At 41.7% G+C, this 18,932-nt stretch overlaps 4 protein-coding genes across 13 annotated transcripts in view; 2 read left to right on the forward strand and 2 right to left on the reverse strand.

Moving 5' to 3' along the window:
* Positions 1-246: 246 nt before the first annotated feature.
* Positions 247-8,559, forward strand: akap12a (A kinase (PRKA) anchor protein 12a). Its single transcript, XM_084568496.1, has 3 exons — positions 247-405; positions 2,013-2,118; positions 2,276-8,559. The coding sequence occupies exons 1-3, from the start codon at positions 298-300 to the stop codon at positions 8,143-8,145; spliced, it is 6,084 nt and encodes a 2,027-aa protein (XP_084424622.1). The 5' UTR covers positions 247-297; the 3' UTR covers positions 8,146-8,559.
* A 763-nt stretch (positions 8,560-9,322) lies between these two features.
* Positions 9,323-13,805, reverse strand: rmnd1 (required for meiotic nuclear division 1 homolog). Of its 2 annotated transcripts, XM_084568846.1 has the most exons (12): positions 13,117-13,805; positions 12,268-12,712; positions 12,082-12,187; positions 11,898-11,973; positions 11,570-11,609; positions 11,384-11,484; positions 11,187-11,293; positions 11,021-11,085; positions 10,838-10,914; positions 10,145-10,265; positions 9,931-10,047; positions 9,323-9,831 (listed from the first exon to the last, which is right to left on the reverse strand). In XM_084568846.1, the coding sequence occupies exons 2-12, from the start codon at positions 12,691-12,693 to the stop codon at positions 9,799-9,801; spliced, it is 1,269 nt and encodes a 422-aa protein (XP_084424972.1). In that variant the 5' UTR covers positions 12,694-12,712; positions 13,117-13,805; the 3' UTR covers positions 9,323-9,798. The 2 variants fall into 2 exon arrangements, with proteins under 2 accessions (XP_084424972.1, XP_084424973.1); XM_084568847.1 differs by having other exon boundaries at positions 12,268-13,805.
* A 50-nt stretch (positions 13,806-13,855) lies between these two features.
* Positions 13,856-17,083, forward strand: ccdc170 (coiled-coil domain containing 170; the record flags this gene model as incomplete). The annotated part of the gene is made up of 8 exons (XM_084568845.1): positions 13,856-13,882; positions 14,020-14,193; positions 14,357-14,638; positions 15,185-15,385; positions 15,495-15,668; positions 15,764-16,006; positions 16,239-16,442; positions 16,823-17,083. The coding sequence occupies 8 exons, from the start codon at positions 13,856-13,858 to the stop codon at positions 17,081-17,083; spliced, it is 1,566 nt and encodes a 521-aa protein (XP_084424971.1).
* Positions 17,084-17,215: 132 nt separating this feature from the next.
* The window catches only part of syne1b (spectrin repeat containing, nuclear envelope 1b), a 69,678-nt gene continuing 67,961 nt past the window's right edge, over positions 17,216-18,932 (reverse strand). For 8 of the 9 annotated variants that reach the window (XM_084568821.1, XM_084568820.1, XM_084568814.1 and 5 more), the window contains one exon: positions 17,216-18,290. In XM_084568821.1, coding sequence (XP_084424947.1) covers positions 18,047-18,290 — 244 coding nt within the window. In that variant the 3' untranslated portion in view covers positions 17,216-18,046. The remainder of the gene's footprint in view (positions 18,291-18,932) is intronic. The other variant, XM_084568819.1, reaches the window with a different exon arrangement.

An 18,932-nucleotide genomic window follows, 5' to 3' on the forward strand; every position in this document is an offset into this window, starting at 1 on the left:
AGGCAGTGTTTTCTCTGCAGTTTTTTTTTTTTTTTTTTTTTTTTCTCTGATGCAGAGGGAGGCGGGCTGGGCCGGGCCGGGACGGGCCGGGCTCGGCTCATATGGCTTCATGTGATCCTGCAGGGAGGCGTTTAGCTAAAAAAAGGAGTTTTACAACATCCAGCCTGCACCATTCGAGATCTGACCGTCTCTCTCGCCCCGGCTCGTGTTTGATTTATTTATTTATTTTTTCTTGGGGAGGATATTTCCATCACTTGTTCGGCTCATTCCGGATAGTGACGCGCTGCAGTTGCGATAATGGGAGACGCTCAGTCTGCGCAACGGGAGGACAAGAAGGATGCAGCGGCTGAGGAGGGGAGCGGAGGAGTGGACGACGTGCAAACTGAGGAGAATCCCGAAGACAAGGTATTATGTTTTTTTCTACATTTCTTGATTCATAGAAAATAGTTAATTACCCCTGCACCAACTTTGCAATAATGATTTATCTTCTTTACGCACCAAGGCTGAAGCACAGAGACAAAGTCGGTTATTATAACGTTTCTATTAAGATTTTCAAAACCAGTCAGAGGCTGCTGTAAGCGGTAAAAATGCTGAGGCTGGATTTAGTTAGTTGTTGTTGTCAGGACGGTGCAGATGCTGTTTGCCAACACATCCATTAACGCCAGAGTAAAGGAGAAGTCCTTGTCTCTTTTAAGTGGCTGGCAGTGAGCACATCCAAGCATCTAGTGGACACTGGCTATGAATTAAATCAGTGTGGTTTTTTTTTTGCTTTTTCATCTTTCTTGCAACAGGAAGCTCAGTGCAGGTGCAAAACGAAGCAAAAACAGCCATTTTCTTCCTAACAACACTAGAAGTTGTGTTGTTAAATTGCCAAACTTTAAATTCTCCCCTGTGGTTCCTGATTTTTCCTACTTCGAGGCTAACAGACTTATCGTCTTCTGAAGATCCTGTTTTCATTAATGGTTAACATTTACTGCGGATGAAAAAGGAAACAGCATGGGGGGGATTAATGACCTCTCATTCTTAGAGGAACCCAAGTAAAGCCCAGGGGAGAGATGGAATTTCTCCCTCTGCTGCACTCAGCAGAAGACAACATTGATTATTTGTGTACAACATCACCACCAGGTCAGGATGAGCGGGAAGTCAATTAGGTGGCACTGTCCTATTAGAATGAGGAGATTTTTATTTATTTATTCAAGATACCATCTTGGTTAAATGGTAAATTTAAGGGCAAAAGATGCTGCATTTAAGTTTTAAATATGCAGCCAAACGCCACAGTCTGTTCATCGTGTTTTAATATGATTAAGCAAATAAATGCCCCCTGCAAAAAAACTGTAAGATCATCAGATGAGTTTCTGTGTCGCACCAAGTGCCACTGTTTTTACGACTCCAAAAGTCAAGTCTGATTTCCTAAAATGGGAAAACAAAGTCAGAGGCACTTGGCTTCAAAAGAAAAAAAGAAAAAGAAACAAAGAGATCCTTGTCCACCACCCACGAAAAAACAAGCAATGTCCAAGTTATAATCATATCACGGACCTTAGATCCTTTGGCAATCAGCAATGTCTAAATTATGTTATGCTTTATCCTAACATGAACCTTTTGGTTCAGTTAAATAATCTGTACCAACAATAAATTTCTCCAAAAATTACAGCTATTCCTGTCTGTGAAGTAGTAAATAAACCGCAATTGGAAACTGATATATGTATTAGCAGGTGCATCAAGGCCCCAACAGCTATTTTTACAGTTGTTTGTTTAGTCTCACCACACTACTTGATGGACATGTGTTTCTTGTTTCCTAACCCCTGCTCAGACTTTCCCGAATAATCTGGCTCACGGATTTGAGATTGGGACAATTAGGACTGTTAACTGTAAGGCTACTATCACAGTGAGTCAACAGAGGCCAGGCTGTTTACAAAATAGGACTTTGGAGCTCCAGTTAATCACAGATGGAAATTCTTTTCTTAGAAATTGTGACGGAGAGAAATGTCACCGCTCTGCTTGCTTTGTTTCAGCCTCTCAAAAGCAAAGGGCAGATCTCTGAGATCAATGGGAAAGCGGACAACTCTATAGCAGCGTTAAATGGTCACTGTGAGGATGAGGATGAGATCGCTGCAGAGGGTGGGTATTCATCATTTGTGCATTGCCGCTCACTCACAGACTATGTCAGCAGAATTTCGACAGAAGCATGTTGGATTTCAGTGGATAGAATTTCATCTATCAGCTTTTTGAAATTCTCGCAATCATCTTTTAATAATGAATCCATTTTCTGGTTTAGCTATCCTCTCTCCAGACGAAGATGTTTCAGGCAAAGAGAAGCCACTTGAAGAAGAAGAAACACCATTAGAAAATGTTGAAATTAATGAAAAGACACTGGCGGATGAAGCTGACGCCAATGAGGAAATGACTGAAATGGAGGCAAAGCAGAATGACATCAATGAAAGTTTTAGGAAGTTTTTCAGCAACATTGGATTGAAACTGACAGTAAAGAGAGGGTCTGTTGTGCCCAAAGAAGAAGCAAACAAACCAGAAGACATCAACGAGACTGAAGAGGAGATAAAAAGTGAGAATGATCAAGCAAATATGGATCTGAATGCAGCACAGGAAGTTTATGATAATGACTCAACGACATGCCCCACACTGACAGATGTCACACCAGAGGATGCTCTAGAAAATGCAGAGGAGAGAACAACAGAAACCAAAGAGGAAGTTGAATCTGAAAATGCAGATGCAGGGACAGCTTTACCTGTAAGTGAAGATGCACACCAGGACGCCACACCTGAAAAGGACCCGCATCCGACATCTCAGTCGAGTCCCGATGAACAAGTGGACGCATCTCCGTTTAAAAGATTTTTCACAACTGGAATCTTTTCCGGTCTGCGGAAGAAAAAGAAGCAAGAAGAAGATGAAGCAACGGAGAAAGAATTAGTGGATATGGGGAAAAGGGAGACTGAAGACACAACTGAAAGACCAGTACAAGACCAACAAGAAGATAAAGAGGAGATTACTCAAGGTGTTGACGCGTCTACAATTGAGAAAGGCCTTGGGGAAAATGAGGATGAGGGCAAATCATCTTTTGCGAATGAGCCTGAAATTCTGGGGTCTCAAGAAAAAGACAAAATTCAAGCCAGTCCCCTGAAAAGGCTCCTGTCTGGATCTAGTTTAAAGAAACGCTCCAAAAAGCCGAAGGGACGGAAATCAAGTGATGCAAAGCTGTCCGACTCTGGAGAACACATTTCTGATCAGCTCCTGTCTTCAACTGAGGAGCCGGCTGAGAATCAGAAAGAAGAAAGTCCTGCAAAACCCGCTGCAGAGGCCGCGGGAGAAGAGGACAGTGCATGGGCTTCCTTCAAAAAGCTTATGACTCCTAAAAGGCGGGTGAAGAAGCCATCCTTGGAAAACGAAGATGCACAAATCCCAGGTTCAGTGGAAGAAACAAAACCAAGTGAAGGAGAGCAAATTTCTGATCACAGCACAGAAGAGGGAAAGAAAAGGAAAGATTCGTCTGTGTCGTGGGAGGCTGTTTTGTGTGGATCTGGAAGGAGAAGAAGCAGAAGGACATCAGACTCTGAGGAGGAAGCACCTCAGATTGATAATGCCGTGAACAAGCAAGACAGTGGACCTAAAGAGAGCGCAGAGTCACCACTGGAAAGTTCTAGTGAGGTCAATGAGATTCAAGGTGATTCCTCCAAACAAGCAGGAAGTCCTCCAGACTCCTCAACATGGAAATCACTTAAGAAACTTGTCACCCCTAAAAGAAAAGCCAAGGATGAGGATGAAAGCAAAGAAAATATACAGTCTGATAGCGAAGTTACTCAAGATGACTCCTCCTTTTCTATAAAGAAACTCCTACCAGGACGGAAAAAGAGAAAGTCAGCTGAAAAGCAAGACCAGGTATCTTCAGATGAGGCTGATAGGGAAGTGGCTTCAGATGAAGAAGACTCCGAGACGCCAGCTGTGGTTCCGTTGTCCGAGTTCGACACAGCTGAGACAGTGGTTCAAATACAAACACAGGCAGACATAGAAAGTGACCTGACAAAAGAAGCGGACAATGAACTCCAGCAGGAACTCATTGATAAGAAGAGTGAGCCAGTCAAACCTTGTAAAGAAGATTTGATTGAAGCAAAGAAGGTGGAAGAAGATAATGGAACATTAGAGGCATCTACAACCCCCATTGCAAATGAAGAACCAGATGACCTTACAGAGTTACTCAGTAAACATCAACAGCTCAGTGATATTCCAGAGGAGGGCATAATTACAGACACCATGGCCACTCCAGCTTCATTCACAGAAGAGGCTGTCAAAGATGACACAATAGCAGAGGACTTCATAGAGATCACATCTGAGGCCATAACTGCTCCGGAGCCTGTAGACGTCACCCTGGCAGATGAAACCGAGATGATCTCTGCAGTTTCCCAGTTGTCAGATTCCTCAAAAACATCTGGAAACACAACACCAGTCCCAGCAGAATACAATGTCCAGGACACAGAGTTGGTACTGCAGCAGGTTGCTGAAAACATCTCCGCTAGCCCAGAGGCAGTCCCAGTCAGTTCAGAGGAACTAGGGGCTGAAAGAATAGTTTGTTCAGTCTCGCGTCAAATAAATGAAACATTCGTAAAAAAAGAGACAGCGATTCTGGAAATACACAGAAGATCGGATGCAACTACCATAAACACGGGTCTGAAAGTTGAAGCTATCGATGCAATTAATGAACTTACGGCAACAGAACAGATAGAGAGCGTATCTGACATCAACACTTCAACAGAAATCATATCTGAGGAGTTTGACACTGCTGAGCTTTCTGTAGATAAAGTTTGTGAGGCAGAAGATTTGGAAATTGTGGATGAGAGCCAACGTGCGGTGGAAAGCTTGTCTGAGGTGAATGAAAGTGAAGAAGTTATGACGGAGGCACTAGTCGGGGCAGAGCAAGCTGAAAACGAAATCTCAAAAACTCAAGAAGCAGAACCAGCTGCAGTGGCAGATGAAACTGAGGATGGAGCCTTGAAGCAGGACATCACCGAGGAAGTACGAGTTGAGGATCAATCATCACCTGCACCAGCAGATGAGCTGGAAGCACTGGCAGCTGAAGAAACAGACACATTAGGTTCAAAGGAGGGTAGTGTTCAATCACTTGAAAAAGAACTACCATCCTCAGAGGACATCCCACAAGAAGAAAAAGATACGAATGAACCTGAACTGATAACAGAATCCCTCACTGAAGAAACAGTTGCACCAGAAAACAAAGAGCCACAGACTGATCTTTCTGGAGATATAGAAGTATCAGAAGATAAACAAGAGGTCATATTAGTTGCAGAGGAGGGTAGTGTTCAATCACTGGAAAAAGAAGTAATATCAGAGGACATCCCATCTGCAGTTATAGATGAACTTGAACAGACAGAAGAACACCTCTCTGAAGAAACTGTTGAGCCAGGAATCAGTGTTGAAGAAGAAGTACAATTTACGGAGGAAAGTCTACCTGCAGAAAAATTTGTCGATGAACCCGAAGAGTCAACACACCGCGTTGAAGAAACCACTGAACCAGAAGAAAAAGAGGCACAGGCCAACGCTCCCAAGATCGAGCATCCTGATGTTACTGAAGTATTAGATGATGAAACAGCAGCCATATTACACTCAGAAGAAGGTAGTGCTCAGTCAATTGAAAAAGAAGCAATATTAGAAGATGTTCCAAAAGCAGAAACCATGAAAGGTGAGCCTGAAGAGGAAACCGTACCTATCACTGCAGATACTGTTCAGCCAGAGGATACATCTAAAACTGAGCATGATCAAGAACCAGAGGAGTCACACGCTGCACAAGCCGTGACATCGGATTCAGAAGCAGGAAGCTCTCAATTACTTGAAAAGGAAGTAATATCAGAAGATATTCCAGCTGCGGAAACAGTTACAGATGAATCCAAACAGGCAACTGAAGTCAGCGTTGAGCTAGAAGAAGAACCAAAGGTGGAACCAGAGATGGAACCAGAGGTTTCACTACCTGATGCAAAAGATACTGTGTCTGAAACAGCAGCTGATGCAGAGGTGTCTACGCCTGGAGATGCAGTGACACAAAGTAGTGTTCAGGAAACGCAAATGTCTGCAGAAGATGTTACAAAAGCAGCTCCTGATTCAGCTGCAGATGAAATTGAGAACAAAGTGGATCAAGCTGCAGAGATAAACAACTATCAGACGACGGAAAGCATCCAACGAGATGTTCAGGTTGAGCATGAGGACAGTGTCACTGAAACTACAGAAGAGTTACAAACACTAACAGCAGTTAATTTATCCTCCATCACTGAGGAAGGAAGTTCAAGCGTTCAAGTCGTGGAAGTGGTTGCATTCTCTGAAGAAACCCCAGCGCCTTGTGTGGACAATGCTGAAGCTTCAGATGAAGCCACACATGGAGTGCATGTCTGTGAAGTACAAGTCAGTATAGAGGGGGAAAAAGAAGGGGAGCTTCCAGGTGTTGAGGTCAAGACTGCTGCAATTGAGCATGCTGTACCCACCCAAGTGACCACATGTGATCTGAATGATGTTTCAGCCCAAATACCTGATGTCTTGATAGAAACAACATCAGAAGTTCAAGAACCCTTGATAGATAGAATCGCAAGTGAGACACAGTTCAAGGAGACAATCGAGACTGCGACGCCGTTGGTGAAAGAGGAGGTCACCGAGACAGCAGAGGAAGGCAGCGTGGTCCTGACGATGCACGTGTCATCAATAAAGTCCGAAGACAATCACAGAATCCAAGTGGAGGTGGTGGATGTTGATATCAAGTCGGCTGAAAATGTGGTCGACAAGGTGATAGAAGCAGGTGTTACAGAAGACAAACAAGTCATAGATGTTTGTCAGGAGACCATTGAAAAAATGGAAATTCTCTCTGCCACTGCTGAAGTTAAAGAGGAAGCGATTGCCGAGGAAAACGAGGGGACCGTTCAAGAAGTTATTCAACATGTGAAGGAGGATTTACCAGAGACAGTACCTGAATCTGTGCCTGTCAGTTTGGAACAAGAGGTGATAAAACAAGCAGAAGTCAGTGAGACAGTTGAAAGTGAATCAAAAGAAGTGGAGAAGCCAGAAATGGAAAGACAAGATGAAGCAGCTACTAGTGATAATTCCGTAATCCCAACTGAACAACAAATTTCTGAAGATCACACTCAAAGTTTAGACGTCTCTGTCCACGATCGCAAAGAGGATTTGGAGGAAGCTGAAAAATCAGAAGTCTCTGTCAAAGCAGAAGAAATAGCAACAAAGAAAGTTGATGAAAAGACTCTGGAAGTCCAAACACTACAAACTACCCAAGGTCAGATTGTTAAACCCAATAATGCCGGATTAGCAGTCCCCCAAAACACTGGAATAATCTCATCTATAGGTAACGTGGAGTCCCCTTCGAGCCTTTCTCTAGAATTCAAACTTAACATACAGTTTGGGCAAACAAGGGCACCAGCCTCCTCCCCACCACCACCACCTACAGAGAGATTTGAACCGGCAAGACAAGTTGACGTGTCTGCCGTTGGCGTTCAGGCCGCGGAGGAAGTAGAATTTATAAAGCCAATAAATGCGACACAAAGAGTTGAGAGTGAGAAACAAACGGAGGTCACTGTTAATGCAAAAGAAACGACAGAACCAGCAGAATCAGCTGAAAGGCTTGTGATTACAAACCAGCCAGTACTGCGGGATGTTGGCATCCAAGCAATGGAAACAATAGAACCAGAGGAGGAAATCAAAGCAACAGAGAAAGTAACCCCGAACGTCCAGGCTGCAGCAACAGTAGAACCAGTGAGGCGAAGAGAGAAGAGAGAGACGCTCCAGAGCCAGCAGCTACTCTCAGATGTTCGCAAAACCAAAACCGAGGAAGCTGTTAAACAAACAGAGGAGGAAAACGATCAGGACGTGTGGCTGGATGCCGAGGAAGACATCTGTACTCAAGAGGAAATGGAGATGGAGAAACCCGCGGAGGGTGAGGAAAAGGCAGAACTTGAACTGGAGTTTGAAATGGCACCCGATTCCAAGAGTCAGGACGAAGAAGGGCGACGAGAGACGCACAAAGCCGAAGAAATGTACGACGTTGACAGCGACGGCGAAGATTTCACGGTTGCACTCGAGCAACCGGAAACTGCAACTGCAAGTGTCGCTACACTGGAATGGGATTAATTCAAACCATCACTGACTGGTAAAGCTCCACTCTTTCTTTTAGTGTATTAATTAACATTCACAGATATGTTCAAACTAATTATTGTTTTCTTTCTTTCTGCAGGCTGGACAATCAAAAAGGAAAAGGAGGAATGCTTGGAAAAGCCATTAAAAGCCTTTTATTTTACTTTAAGTTGAACCAAAAATAATCCAATATTTACTTATAAGAGTATTTTATTAATCTTATAAAGTTTCTGATGTACAAGAAAGAGAGAGAGAGATGTGGCAGGAGAGCATCGAGTCTTTCATTAAACCTAATGAGCTGTTTAGCGCAGTATTGACTAATCATGGTCAGGGTCCTTCCGACCGTATTTCACATTATATTCTGTTTCTGAACAGAATGTACTCTGTACTTCAAAAAGAATAACAGTTTTGTTTGCCGTCTAAGATAAAATGCATTAATTCATAATGTAACCCACATCTTTTTATAAACATTAGTACATGTAGATATTTCACAACCTTCATTCTGTTCGTCATTCAGTACTTTCAGATTAATTCAATTTAACATCCAATGGAATCTAGAGACAACCGGCCGACCTGAACATATTGAGATTATATAGAATTATTATATTTTATCTTGTACATATTGACTGTTTTAATGCTTATACAGGTTCAACTGTGCACCTTTTCAACCTACGAGGATTTCTACTGTGACTAGTTTCAAAACAGGAGCATGAAGACGGCATGGCACAACGAAGCAATATTTTACACGATACGTTTAATTTAATCTTTAATCTAATGATAAGTATAATCAGCAGCGCCTTAAACAATCATGGCAGCTTTACTTGTGCACTTTTTTCTCCCCCAGCTGTTTATGCGTTTCATTGCAGCTGATGCTTTAGATTAGCTTTTTTGACATATACTGAATTTTATGGACGATTCTTGCTGATCTTATATGATGTCAACTAATGACTTAATGCAAAATACAGACCCGAGTTACCTGTGTTTATATATATTTAACAGTGTTTTATTAATAAAACCTTATTTTATTTGAATAAATAAAGGCCTCTTGTATTGCTTGTGGACTGCAGAATATATAAAATTCAGTTTCTCGTAAGCTTTACGGATTCAAAAACATAATTACACTTTTAGATGCACTGAAACAAAACACTTTAAAATAAAAGATTTTATTGCATTTTCTCTGACACAGCATTCACAGTTGGAGTTTGGGATTCATTAAATGGGGAAATATTCCCTTTTATTCATTTATTTAATACTAGTGTGACGCGTCAAGCCGATTAAAAACAATTGGACACGACAGCGACACTGGACAAGAACCACAGAAGTTTGCACATGATGTAAAAGATTAAATTAAGGAAAGAAATTCAGTAATCAAAACTGAGGTGATCCCAAAAGTTAAGTTAAAAGTTACCACTTATTTTTTTTACAAAATCAGTAGATAGATAATGTCTATAAAATCCAATTGTCATGATGCATTTACTGTATAACATAAAGAATAAGACATTCAAAACTATTTCGGTCCCCTTCATGATTTCAGTTGCAGCAGTGTTTCAGTGTCACATATCACTGATCGAGTACCTCTGTACTGTGTACCATTCTTCCTTTGTAGCTTCTGGTGCCCTTTATGGATTCGTACCTTCTCAGAGGTGCAGTCTAGAAGATCATTTTTGCAAGTTCAAACATAACCTACAAGAAAAAAACGAGTTATTAAACTATGAGCATATACGAAGTTAGATGTGATTAATGAACCTTCTGTAGCTCAGACACCAACATGGCCTCCTTTACCTCAATTGTAATGAGGATGACTATCATCCACTCCAACCTCAAGCTGTGCTTCTCACTCAGGTGGCTCCTCATCAGGTCTGTCAGCTGCGTGCAATGCTCCAGCTTCTGGTTCACAACCTAAACTCACAACGTTGGAGCAAAACTGAAATCAGAAACGCAGCTCGAGTGTCACAGCGGGTCTTTATGTTACGACTATTAGAGCAGCTTCAATTACGTTGACTCTGCGGTTGATGCTGAGGAACTGGCAGGTCTTATCGTAGAGCTTCTCCAGATTTTCTCGGTCCCAGTAGAAATCAGGCGTAAGGAGCAGATCAGATCTCAAGTTTATGCAGTGTCTGTAAATATAAATGTTGAAATGGACCACAGCGTTTCACTAATAATAAATATAACCCAATCAGGATTAAAAGGCCCAGGGTAAACATCTCAAGCAGAACAGATTAGCCCCAATCAGAAGGGATTTTCAATTAGATTGAACTTTTGATAATCTGTTCAGAAGAAAAATATTAGCTCCTAATAACCATGTAGACACTTGATCTTATTGTTTCTCTCTGAATGGAGCAAATCCATTCTTTCTGCGCATGTTTGTCCCACGTGGGGTAAACATCAGGATACCGGACAAGCTTCCAGGAGGAACAGAAACACATGAGTATCTCATGATAGCATTTTATTTAGTATTCATGAAAACAGTGGAGCATGAATCTCTGATCAGAATTATATGAATCAGATATAGGAGAAATATTGCCAGTGTAAACGTAGTCAGTGTCTATCAAAGCTGAGTTTGAACATTTAAAATGCAACAGTAAACATACAGCACTACTTGTAACTGCTAATATCATGTGGAAGCTTTAAGTTTTAGATATTAACACAAATAAAGAAAGGTTTTCTCTGTTTGAACAGAAAACTTTACCTCAATGCGAAGAGTTCTCCTATCTTCTGCATAACTTCTGCAGAGGACAACTTAACTCTTTTGCCAGACTTCAGTGTCTGGGGAAAAAAATAAATAAATCAGGGTATTAATGTCACAAATAACCACTACACATATTCACCAATTCATCATTTCTTGCTGCTTTCTCTTAAGTGTCCACTGTACCTCTGGAATTGATTGAATCGACTCTACAAAGTTATCCAACGCCACCTCCCATATCGCCAGCTTCACTGGAACAGAAAGCAAGAGGTTAGACCCAGAGGAGACTAAGACTCAGCGTGCTGCCACTAAACAAATCTTTATTGTTTATGAAGGAAGCAAAGATTCTCACCAGACAAACACAGTGCATTTGAAAATGCAAATTTCTCCAGAACAGATTCCTGTTCATCCGTCCCGTTCCTCATAATGAAGTTGCCATGTTCCAGCTTTGTATTTCCCCTGAGGATGAAAAGATTTAAATGTCAGAAGTTGTAGAGCGAGTCTGGAAGTGGAAATAAACAAATGAAAAAATAGTGGAGATCATCTTACTCTCCAACAGTGTAGTTGATCTCCTCATTTTCCCAGTGGACCAATGCTACTTCATAAGGCTGGATCTCATGACGTTCCAGCTTCCTCAAAACATTTTTCAGCTGTAAAACGAAACAGACGGTTATATCTTTGAAGAATAAACTAGAAATTAAATGAATGAGTATTACACTTTAAATGAATATTTACCGTTTTCTCCTCAACGTTCCAGAAAACTACAGAGCCTTCCCTGAAATTTAAGATAAGGTGTACGAGTTACCAAAACATTATAACCATGTCTGGATATCATGAGAAATGTAAGTATGTTTCAACAAGTTTAGGTCAAACTGTCAAAAAATAACTATGGCTCACAGAAATATATTTATGATATACACCAGGTGATATCTGATTAAGAAGACTTTGTGAGATTTGATATCCAGTTCCATCTAGACAAGATAAAAGCATTTTCTATTCAATAATCATTTACAAACAATTTAGGATCACAACATTAACATTCAAGACAACACTTTATTTCTACCTGAAGAAGAACATGACAGCGCTGTCATCTGGTTTTGCGGCCATGTCTGTGCTTATCACCAGCACATTTGAGGCATCTGAAATTAAAACATGATGACCGTTACAGGTGTTAGTTACCCCACGCAGTAAATATCACAGTTAATTCCCTGCAAAGTTGAAATTTCAGTGTAATTTTAAGAACCCACCTCTTGGTAAATCTATCTCACAGAAGCCGTGGCTTGTCAAATCGTGGCAGAGCGTCGGCAAATGATACTGATCTGCTGTCGCAAAGGCAATGCATTGCATCATATCCTACAGAAACACATGTGAATTAATAACTGGACCGTGTTTCAACAGATAAAAACAGCTGATCTGACCACAGAGTTAATCACCTTGTCCTCTTTCAGGGAAGGCTGGTTGGCTCGGGAGGGCTGTTTCGTTCGCGGTCCTTTGGGAGCCCTTATTCCAGACACTGTGGCAGTTGGTTTTAAAGTCGATTTCAACACCGACTTTACAATGTTGGATGAATAAAAACGCACCTGTCCATTTCTACAGTTACTCACGGGGTCAGTTAACAAAGTCGTAGTGAGATTTTTAAATCCGTGTAAAGAAGGCAGAACATGCCTCGTGTGCTGTTGATGAAGAGAGTTTAAATGACTAGTCCTTGAAATGATCCAGGGACCAGAGTGAGTCCTGGCTTTGGATTCATACTTGTACGACGGTATAGACTTGGAGAGTGTGGCTGTGGCCAAACTACAGACTGGTTTGCTCTTTGCAGGCCACTGAGCAAGTCTGGACCCCAACGTCCGGAGAAGCATCTTCCATAGACAGCTACGGCTACAACATAAAAGATAGTGCAGTTAAGAGCTTCAGTAAGAGATGCATCAGGGAAGTTAACATTTTAGGAATCACAGAAATGTATGAAACAACCATGACATGTTAGCAAATGGATTTACACTTACATTTCTTATTTTAAGCATCTTAAATTAACTTTAAACTCAAAAATAGGAAGGAAAATTAGCAAAACTGACCTTGACTACAGTAGCTAGCAATCACGAGAAGCAGCCAGTACTACTTGACCATTAGCCCCGTTAGGATTGAACTAATTTATATAAACTTTGAGAATAAAACACGACAAAATAACAGCTCTACTGTTGAGAGCAAAGCCAACAGTAATGACAGGTAGTGGTCAACATGCTACAAAAGAGAGAGCAGCTAACGTTAGCCGAGGGTTAGCTTACCAGCAGACAAAAAGAAGCGATTCAAAACAGGACGACGTTAGAAATGACTTCCGGTATCAGAAAACAGCATTTGCGTGAAGTGTTTTGTTAAAATATAGTCTTAACATAACTACATGATGACATCCAGCATGACTGACCAAGGAGGCGTGTTTGGAGTTTTTACCCTTCATTTCCTGTTTGAAATGACGTAAGATTACATGAGTTATTTAAGCCCCTATTTTAGACTTGCAGGTCAATTACTCGCGAGGCATGTCGCTAAAGAATGCTCCGTTTAATATAAGTATAAGCCATATATAAGCCATGAACAAACAATCGATGGTAAGAGCGGTGTGCTGTGCTTTGAATAGTAAATAGCGAGCAAATGAAGTTCTCATGTTGGTGCCTTTTGGAGAACGTGCTGCCTGAAAGTTATAACTCAGGGAAAAATTACCCTCAAATCAGTTGACCTTCACATGCAAGTTATCAGGTTGTTCATTTTGGTCCTTTATGTCAGTAAAGTCTGGTTTTATTATGAATAAATTCGCTTGGTTTGTTTAAAACGCAATTATCTATACATCTTATTTAATTAGAATGATTTTTTTTGTTGTTTTTTTTAAGACAAAGTCTCTAAATAGCAGCTGCTCCTAGCTACAGCGCCCCCTCTGGTTGAGCCTGGTGTAGCCTGTGTTTGGTGTTGCCAGGACACTTCTTAAAACAGAAACAACTGCCTGCTGTGAGTTCCCCTGCAACACTTCTAATTATGGAAATCATGGAAAACTCTGATGAGGTAGGCACTTATTTCTATTTTAACTGAATCACTCAGTTTAATTGAAACATTGAACGTTTTGCTTCCATATGCACTTAAATGTGAAGAAAAAAAATGTTGAATTACTATTTCTTATTATTTACCTTCATAACTACCAGACTAATGAGAAGGAGAGGCTGAAGATGAGGATTGCTGTTTTGGAGGAGAGCGTGAAGTCCTGTGAGGTGGAGTGCAAAGCCAGCAGAGAGACGGTGCTGAGGCTGGTGGCAGAGCTGGACCAGGAGAGGAGGAAGGCTGCCAGCAGTGCAGCAGCACTTGATTCACTCAGAACGGTACTTAAACAACTCAAGACTCTCCTAAGTTTTGCGTGCAAAGCCACTGGTTAAAATAAAATGTAGTGGAAACATAGTGTTTCTTTTATTTATCTCAGTTAAGACATTATTGTCCTCTGCACTGCAACCGTTTACCTCATCGTGATGTTTTTGTCTCTTTCAGGAGATGGATGGTCTGGTGGTGGGAAGGAGGAGCGTTGAGACAGAGAAGCAGACCCTAACTGAAAGGTTTGAGGCCAGCAGGAGGGTGATAGAAGCAGCCAGGCGAGAGGCGCAGTGTTTGGAGAAACAGGTGGAGGAGCAGGAGAGAAAGAGCCAGGTGGCCGGGAGGAAACTACAGGCCTTCCTGGAAACGGTGGCCGGCCTCCTGCAGGGGAAGTCTGACAGTGTCATTCTGCCCACAGAGAGAGAGATTTTACAGAAACTGGATGACCTCTGCAACAAGGTGAGGAGTCTTCTCAAGTGCACGGAGAGGAGAAAGTAAACACACTTGTTTCACTGGAAATTCACTGGAATGTACATGGAGTTTTTTTCCGCCATAAAAAGGCAAGCAGTTACCAAACTCACAGCTCTTTGAATACACACTCACTGCTATCATACGCTCAGAGACAAACCATTTGCTCGTATCTATAAACCTCCTTGTACTGTGTTTTATAATACAGCACATGTATTAAAATAAAATGAAGAGGCAAGTAGCATTTCAATATTATAGCTGCTTCAAGTAGAGAATGTGTTACTGTTTTATTACGCTGTTACTTTTAATTTAATACAGAGCAATGTATTTTATTTTTAGTGTAAGTGCAAGGTTACGTTGTGGAGTATCATAGTGTAAAATCTAATTACAAAAGTACAGTCGCTGAATAAATGCATTCACTTGTGTCTGTATTTGTATCGTCTATCTGTCAAAGAGGCTCTTTTAGGCCTGGATGAAATGTGTGTCTGTAGTTATTTTTTTTAATAAATATCCACATTTATCATTCCGGCTCTGCAGACGGTGTCAGAGATGGAGGAGAAGCTGTGTCGCGTCTCAGAGGAGCTGAGTGAGCAGACGGGGCTCCGGCACACCACACAACAGAGGGCTCAGCTCGCCGAGCAGCAAGTCCAGGATCTGAGGGAGAGACTGCAAGGTCTGGAGGCCGAGCTGCTGACAGCGGATGTGCATCGTGACGGGTTGCAGCACAGCAAACAGCACGTGAGTGAGGTGTCAGTTTCAGTCACAGGTGTGAACAAGTGACTGTAAATAATCTGTATGTAGTTCTCATGTACACCCATGATTAAAAAGATTTTTTTTTTTTTCAAAGTATGAGGAGTTCCTGGAACAGCTGTCAGAGACAATGAAGGTTGACAGTATTGCTGTTGATCTCGGCTTCGACATGAGGCTAAAACTCATCCTGTCACGTGCAGAACAACTTGTCAAACAAGAGGGAACTTCTTTGGTGGAGAGTAAAAGTCTGACATACAGCTTACAGCGAAAGGTAGCTAATATTTCAGATCAATCACGCATAAATCCCAAGTACCGTCATCTCTAAATGCACAAATATTATATATTATACATTCCCCTTCCAAATAGTTAAGGTCACAGAAAGATCAGCTGGAAAGCAAAGCGCTCCACATTCAGCTTCTGAGGAAGAAGGTTTCAGAGCTGGAGGAGGACAAGAGGCGTCGATCAGCGTTGGCCGTGGAAAGAGACGATGCACATCTGGAGGCTCGGAAGCTGCAGAAAAAAGTGGAGCGTCTCCAGGGCGAACTGAGGGCCACCAAGGTGTCCAACACTGAGCTCAAGGCCCAGCTCTCCCACACCAATGAGCTCAAGGTAGAGGGGAGAAGGGTTCGGACTCAAATTCACTCCAGAGGAATTTTCACCTCGTAGTTCTTGGTGTATTTGTCTCAATGTTAGGGTCGGGGTGGGTTTAATTTTTATTCAGCTATGCAAAGCACCTCGGTCATGAAACCTAAACATGCACACTTTACAAAGTATTAGAGTCACTATTGTTTCACTAAACGCAAACACCCACTCGGGTCTCTGCTGTGTCTAACATGCCAAGTTGAAAGTCATGGAACAGAGTAAGACCGTGCAGGAGCAGAGAAAGAAGCTGGATCAACTCGTGGATTTGAAGGCGAATGTGGAGAAGAAGCTGAACACGGTGAGCTCAGACCTGCAGAGCCAAGAGAAGAAGACCAGAGAGGACCAGCAGCAACTCAGCAGCCTCAGACAGAGCCTGGCTCAGCTGTCCGAGAGCCAGAGAGAGGTCAGACTAATGTAGAACTATAAATATGAAAAGATTAGGTCTGCAGTCTAGAAGAAGCTCAGTTTCATCTCAAGGCCTTCTACTACAGATGGAGTTTGTTAGCTGACATTTAGCTTGTTTAGTTGTTACCATATTATCCACTGAGGAAGGTCACAAGATGTCCAAGCAAGTAAGTGGATCCTTGACTTAAGAATTATTTTCACAGGTTGTTTCAGGTCTAAATTAATGTTTAGATTCTAAATATAGGTACATATATTCTCCACATAGTTGCATTTGTTTGATGGTATGACAGTTTGCTTCTGCTTCCCCCAAGTGGCCAAGAAATTAACTGTACTGCTTGAAAGCGCCTGAGTAAAAGTTTTTATCTCCCCGTTGTTCAGCTGGTGGATTTCCGGATGGTCGTCTCTCAGATGCTGGGCCTGGACACCTCAGCTTTGGCTCTTCCGAATGATGAAATCATCAGATTGCTGGAAACCCTTCTTCACTCTCATTATCACCATCACCACCTTCATCATCATTTCAATACGCCCTGGCACTGTTCTACTCACCAGAGGCTTCATCTGCCGCAAATTCAGGACCTAACCAACAGCTGCACGTTGGATGTTTCCACCTCCAGGTCTGCATGTCCAGGGGACGCATGAAAACTTCTAAATTATATGCACTCAAATATATTTTAAAGGCACAGAAAAATACGTATTTTGCAGTATAAAATAATTGTGTAAAATCACAATAAACTAATAAAGAGACAAATATCAGAGAGAGGATTTGGCATTGTTTTTGATGGTCGCATATACATACATTTCTCATATTAACTTCTTTGCATTATATACACATTAAATAGTCCTGGACTGTTGTACATTTGATACCGAACTGACAGTCATACAAAATATACATTAGTTCTATACGTCATATTTCTCAATCTTAAAGACATGTTTGATATTTTTTTTAAAAATAAACCAGCAGGATGTATAAAGACCGTGAATGGCTGATGTTAAAGGTTAAACTCTTGAACTGCGTCTGACTTTGATATTAAAACGCTTGGCTTAAATGACATGACATGTGAATTAATGTAGTAATTCAAGTTAAAAAAAAAAAAGGACTTTACCACAGACACAATGAAGGATGTAAATAAAAGCAAAGATTAAAACCGCATGCCAAAATACAGGTAAAAAAATAATTGCAGTGTGAGATATATTAAATCTTTCGTCATCGTCGTCGTCGTTTACAAATTTTGTGAGTTACAAGCAGATTCACAGGCTATGTTTCAGCATTTAACTTTGGTGCTGTCTACTAGCAGTTCTCTTCAGACTGAGTGAACAGTCCACTCATCCAGCAGACATCCACTGTTTATCCAGTCTTCTTACACCAAAAATGCTCCTTAATGGACACAGCATTACACAGAGTAACATAGTGAGATGCTTCCTATATGTGCTACACACAGAGATATTAACTGTAGATGGCAGCTGATTTTTTGCAGTAAAAATGGATGACCATGATTAGTTTTTTGCTGCCAACATGATTGATCATTTCAAGGATATCAGCGTGACTCCCGTTCAGATCACGCTGATGCCAGAGAACTGTAATCTAGCGTTCCTCCAGCCCACCTACACTGGAGGTGGCCCGTTAGTGTAGCTGAGCATCGGGTACAAGGAATGAGCAAAGTTGTTGGACTGAGAACAGTAGTCCTCCTCAGACAAGGGCAGCAGGAAGGCAAAGACCACCAACAGGAGCAGGAGGAGCTGGAAAGGCAGCGCCACCCAGAGGACGCGCCACAGAAACGAAGACCGGCGAGCTGATGGCGTGTCTGTCTCAGAAGGGAAGGAAGCGGATCCAGCGTCGCTGCGAGACCTGCTCACACACATTCACACCGCAGCACAGACTGAGGTTTAGTTAGGGTTTAGCAATCATTGTTTAGTAAGATATCACACCGCTTCCTGAGCTCAGTTACTACTTTAACTCTATAATGACATTACAACACCAACCTGACCAGACTGTTTTTCTTTGCTACAGAAATAGACTCGACAAAAATAACTTCCAAATGAAATTTGTCTAATCCAATAAACAAACTTCGCTTGAACTACATCCTAATTTAATATCCTTCTCTCCACAACCTTCATTGTTTATGCGTTGTCCGTCTATTTTCAATCCAAATAAGATCTCAGTTCAACAACAAGGGGAACTGCATGTTTTGAAAGACATTGCCAACACAGTTGAAAGCAACGCTGGGACAACGTTTAACACTGTGATCTACATGCTGACTGAGACTGGGTGGATAAACACAATTACAAGACGGTCACAAAACGGTCTTCAAGGCATACGTACTGCAACCCTGCAGCAGACAAATACATTTAATACGAGAGCTTGCATTCCTTTGCAGGAGGTGTTAGGATAAAAGACAAAAGGCATGCTGCAAGTGATCAGCTGAATATTAACATAGTCTCAAGTTTAATAATAAACTCTTTGACGGTTTGTGTCCTGTTGAAAAATGCA

This window comes from Chelon labrosus (assembly GCF_963514085.1).
Source record: "Chelon labrosus genome assembly, chromosome: 20".
Lineage (NCBI taxonomy): Eukaryota > Metazoa > Chordata > Actinopteri > Mugiliformes > Mugilidae > Chelon > Chelon labrosus.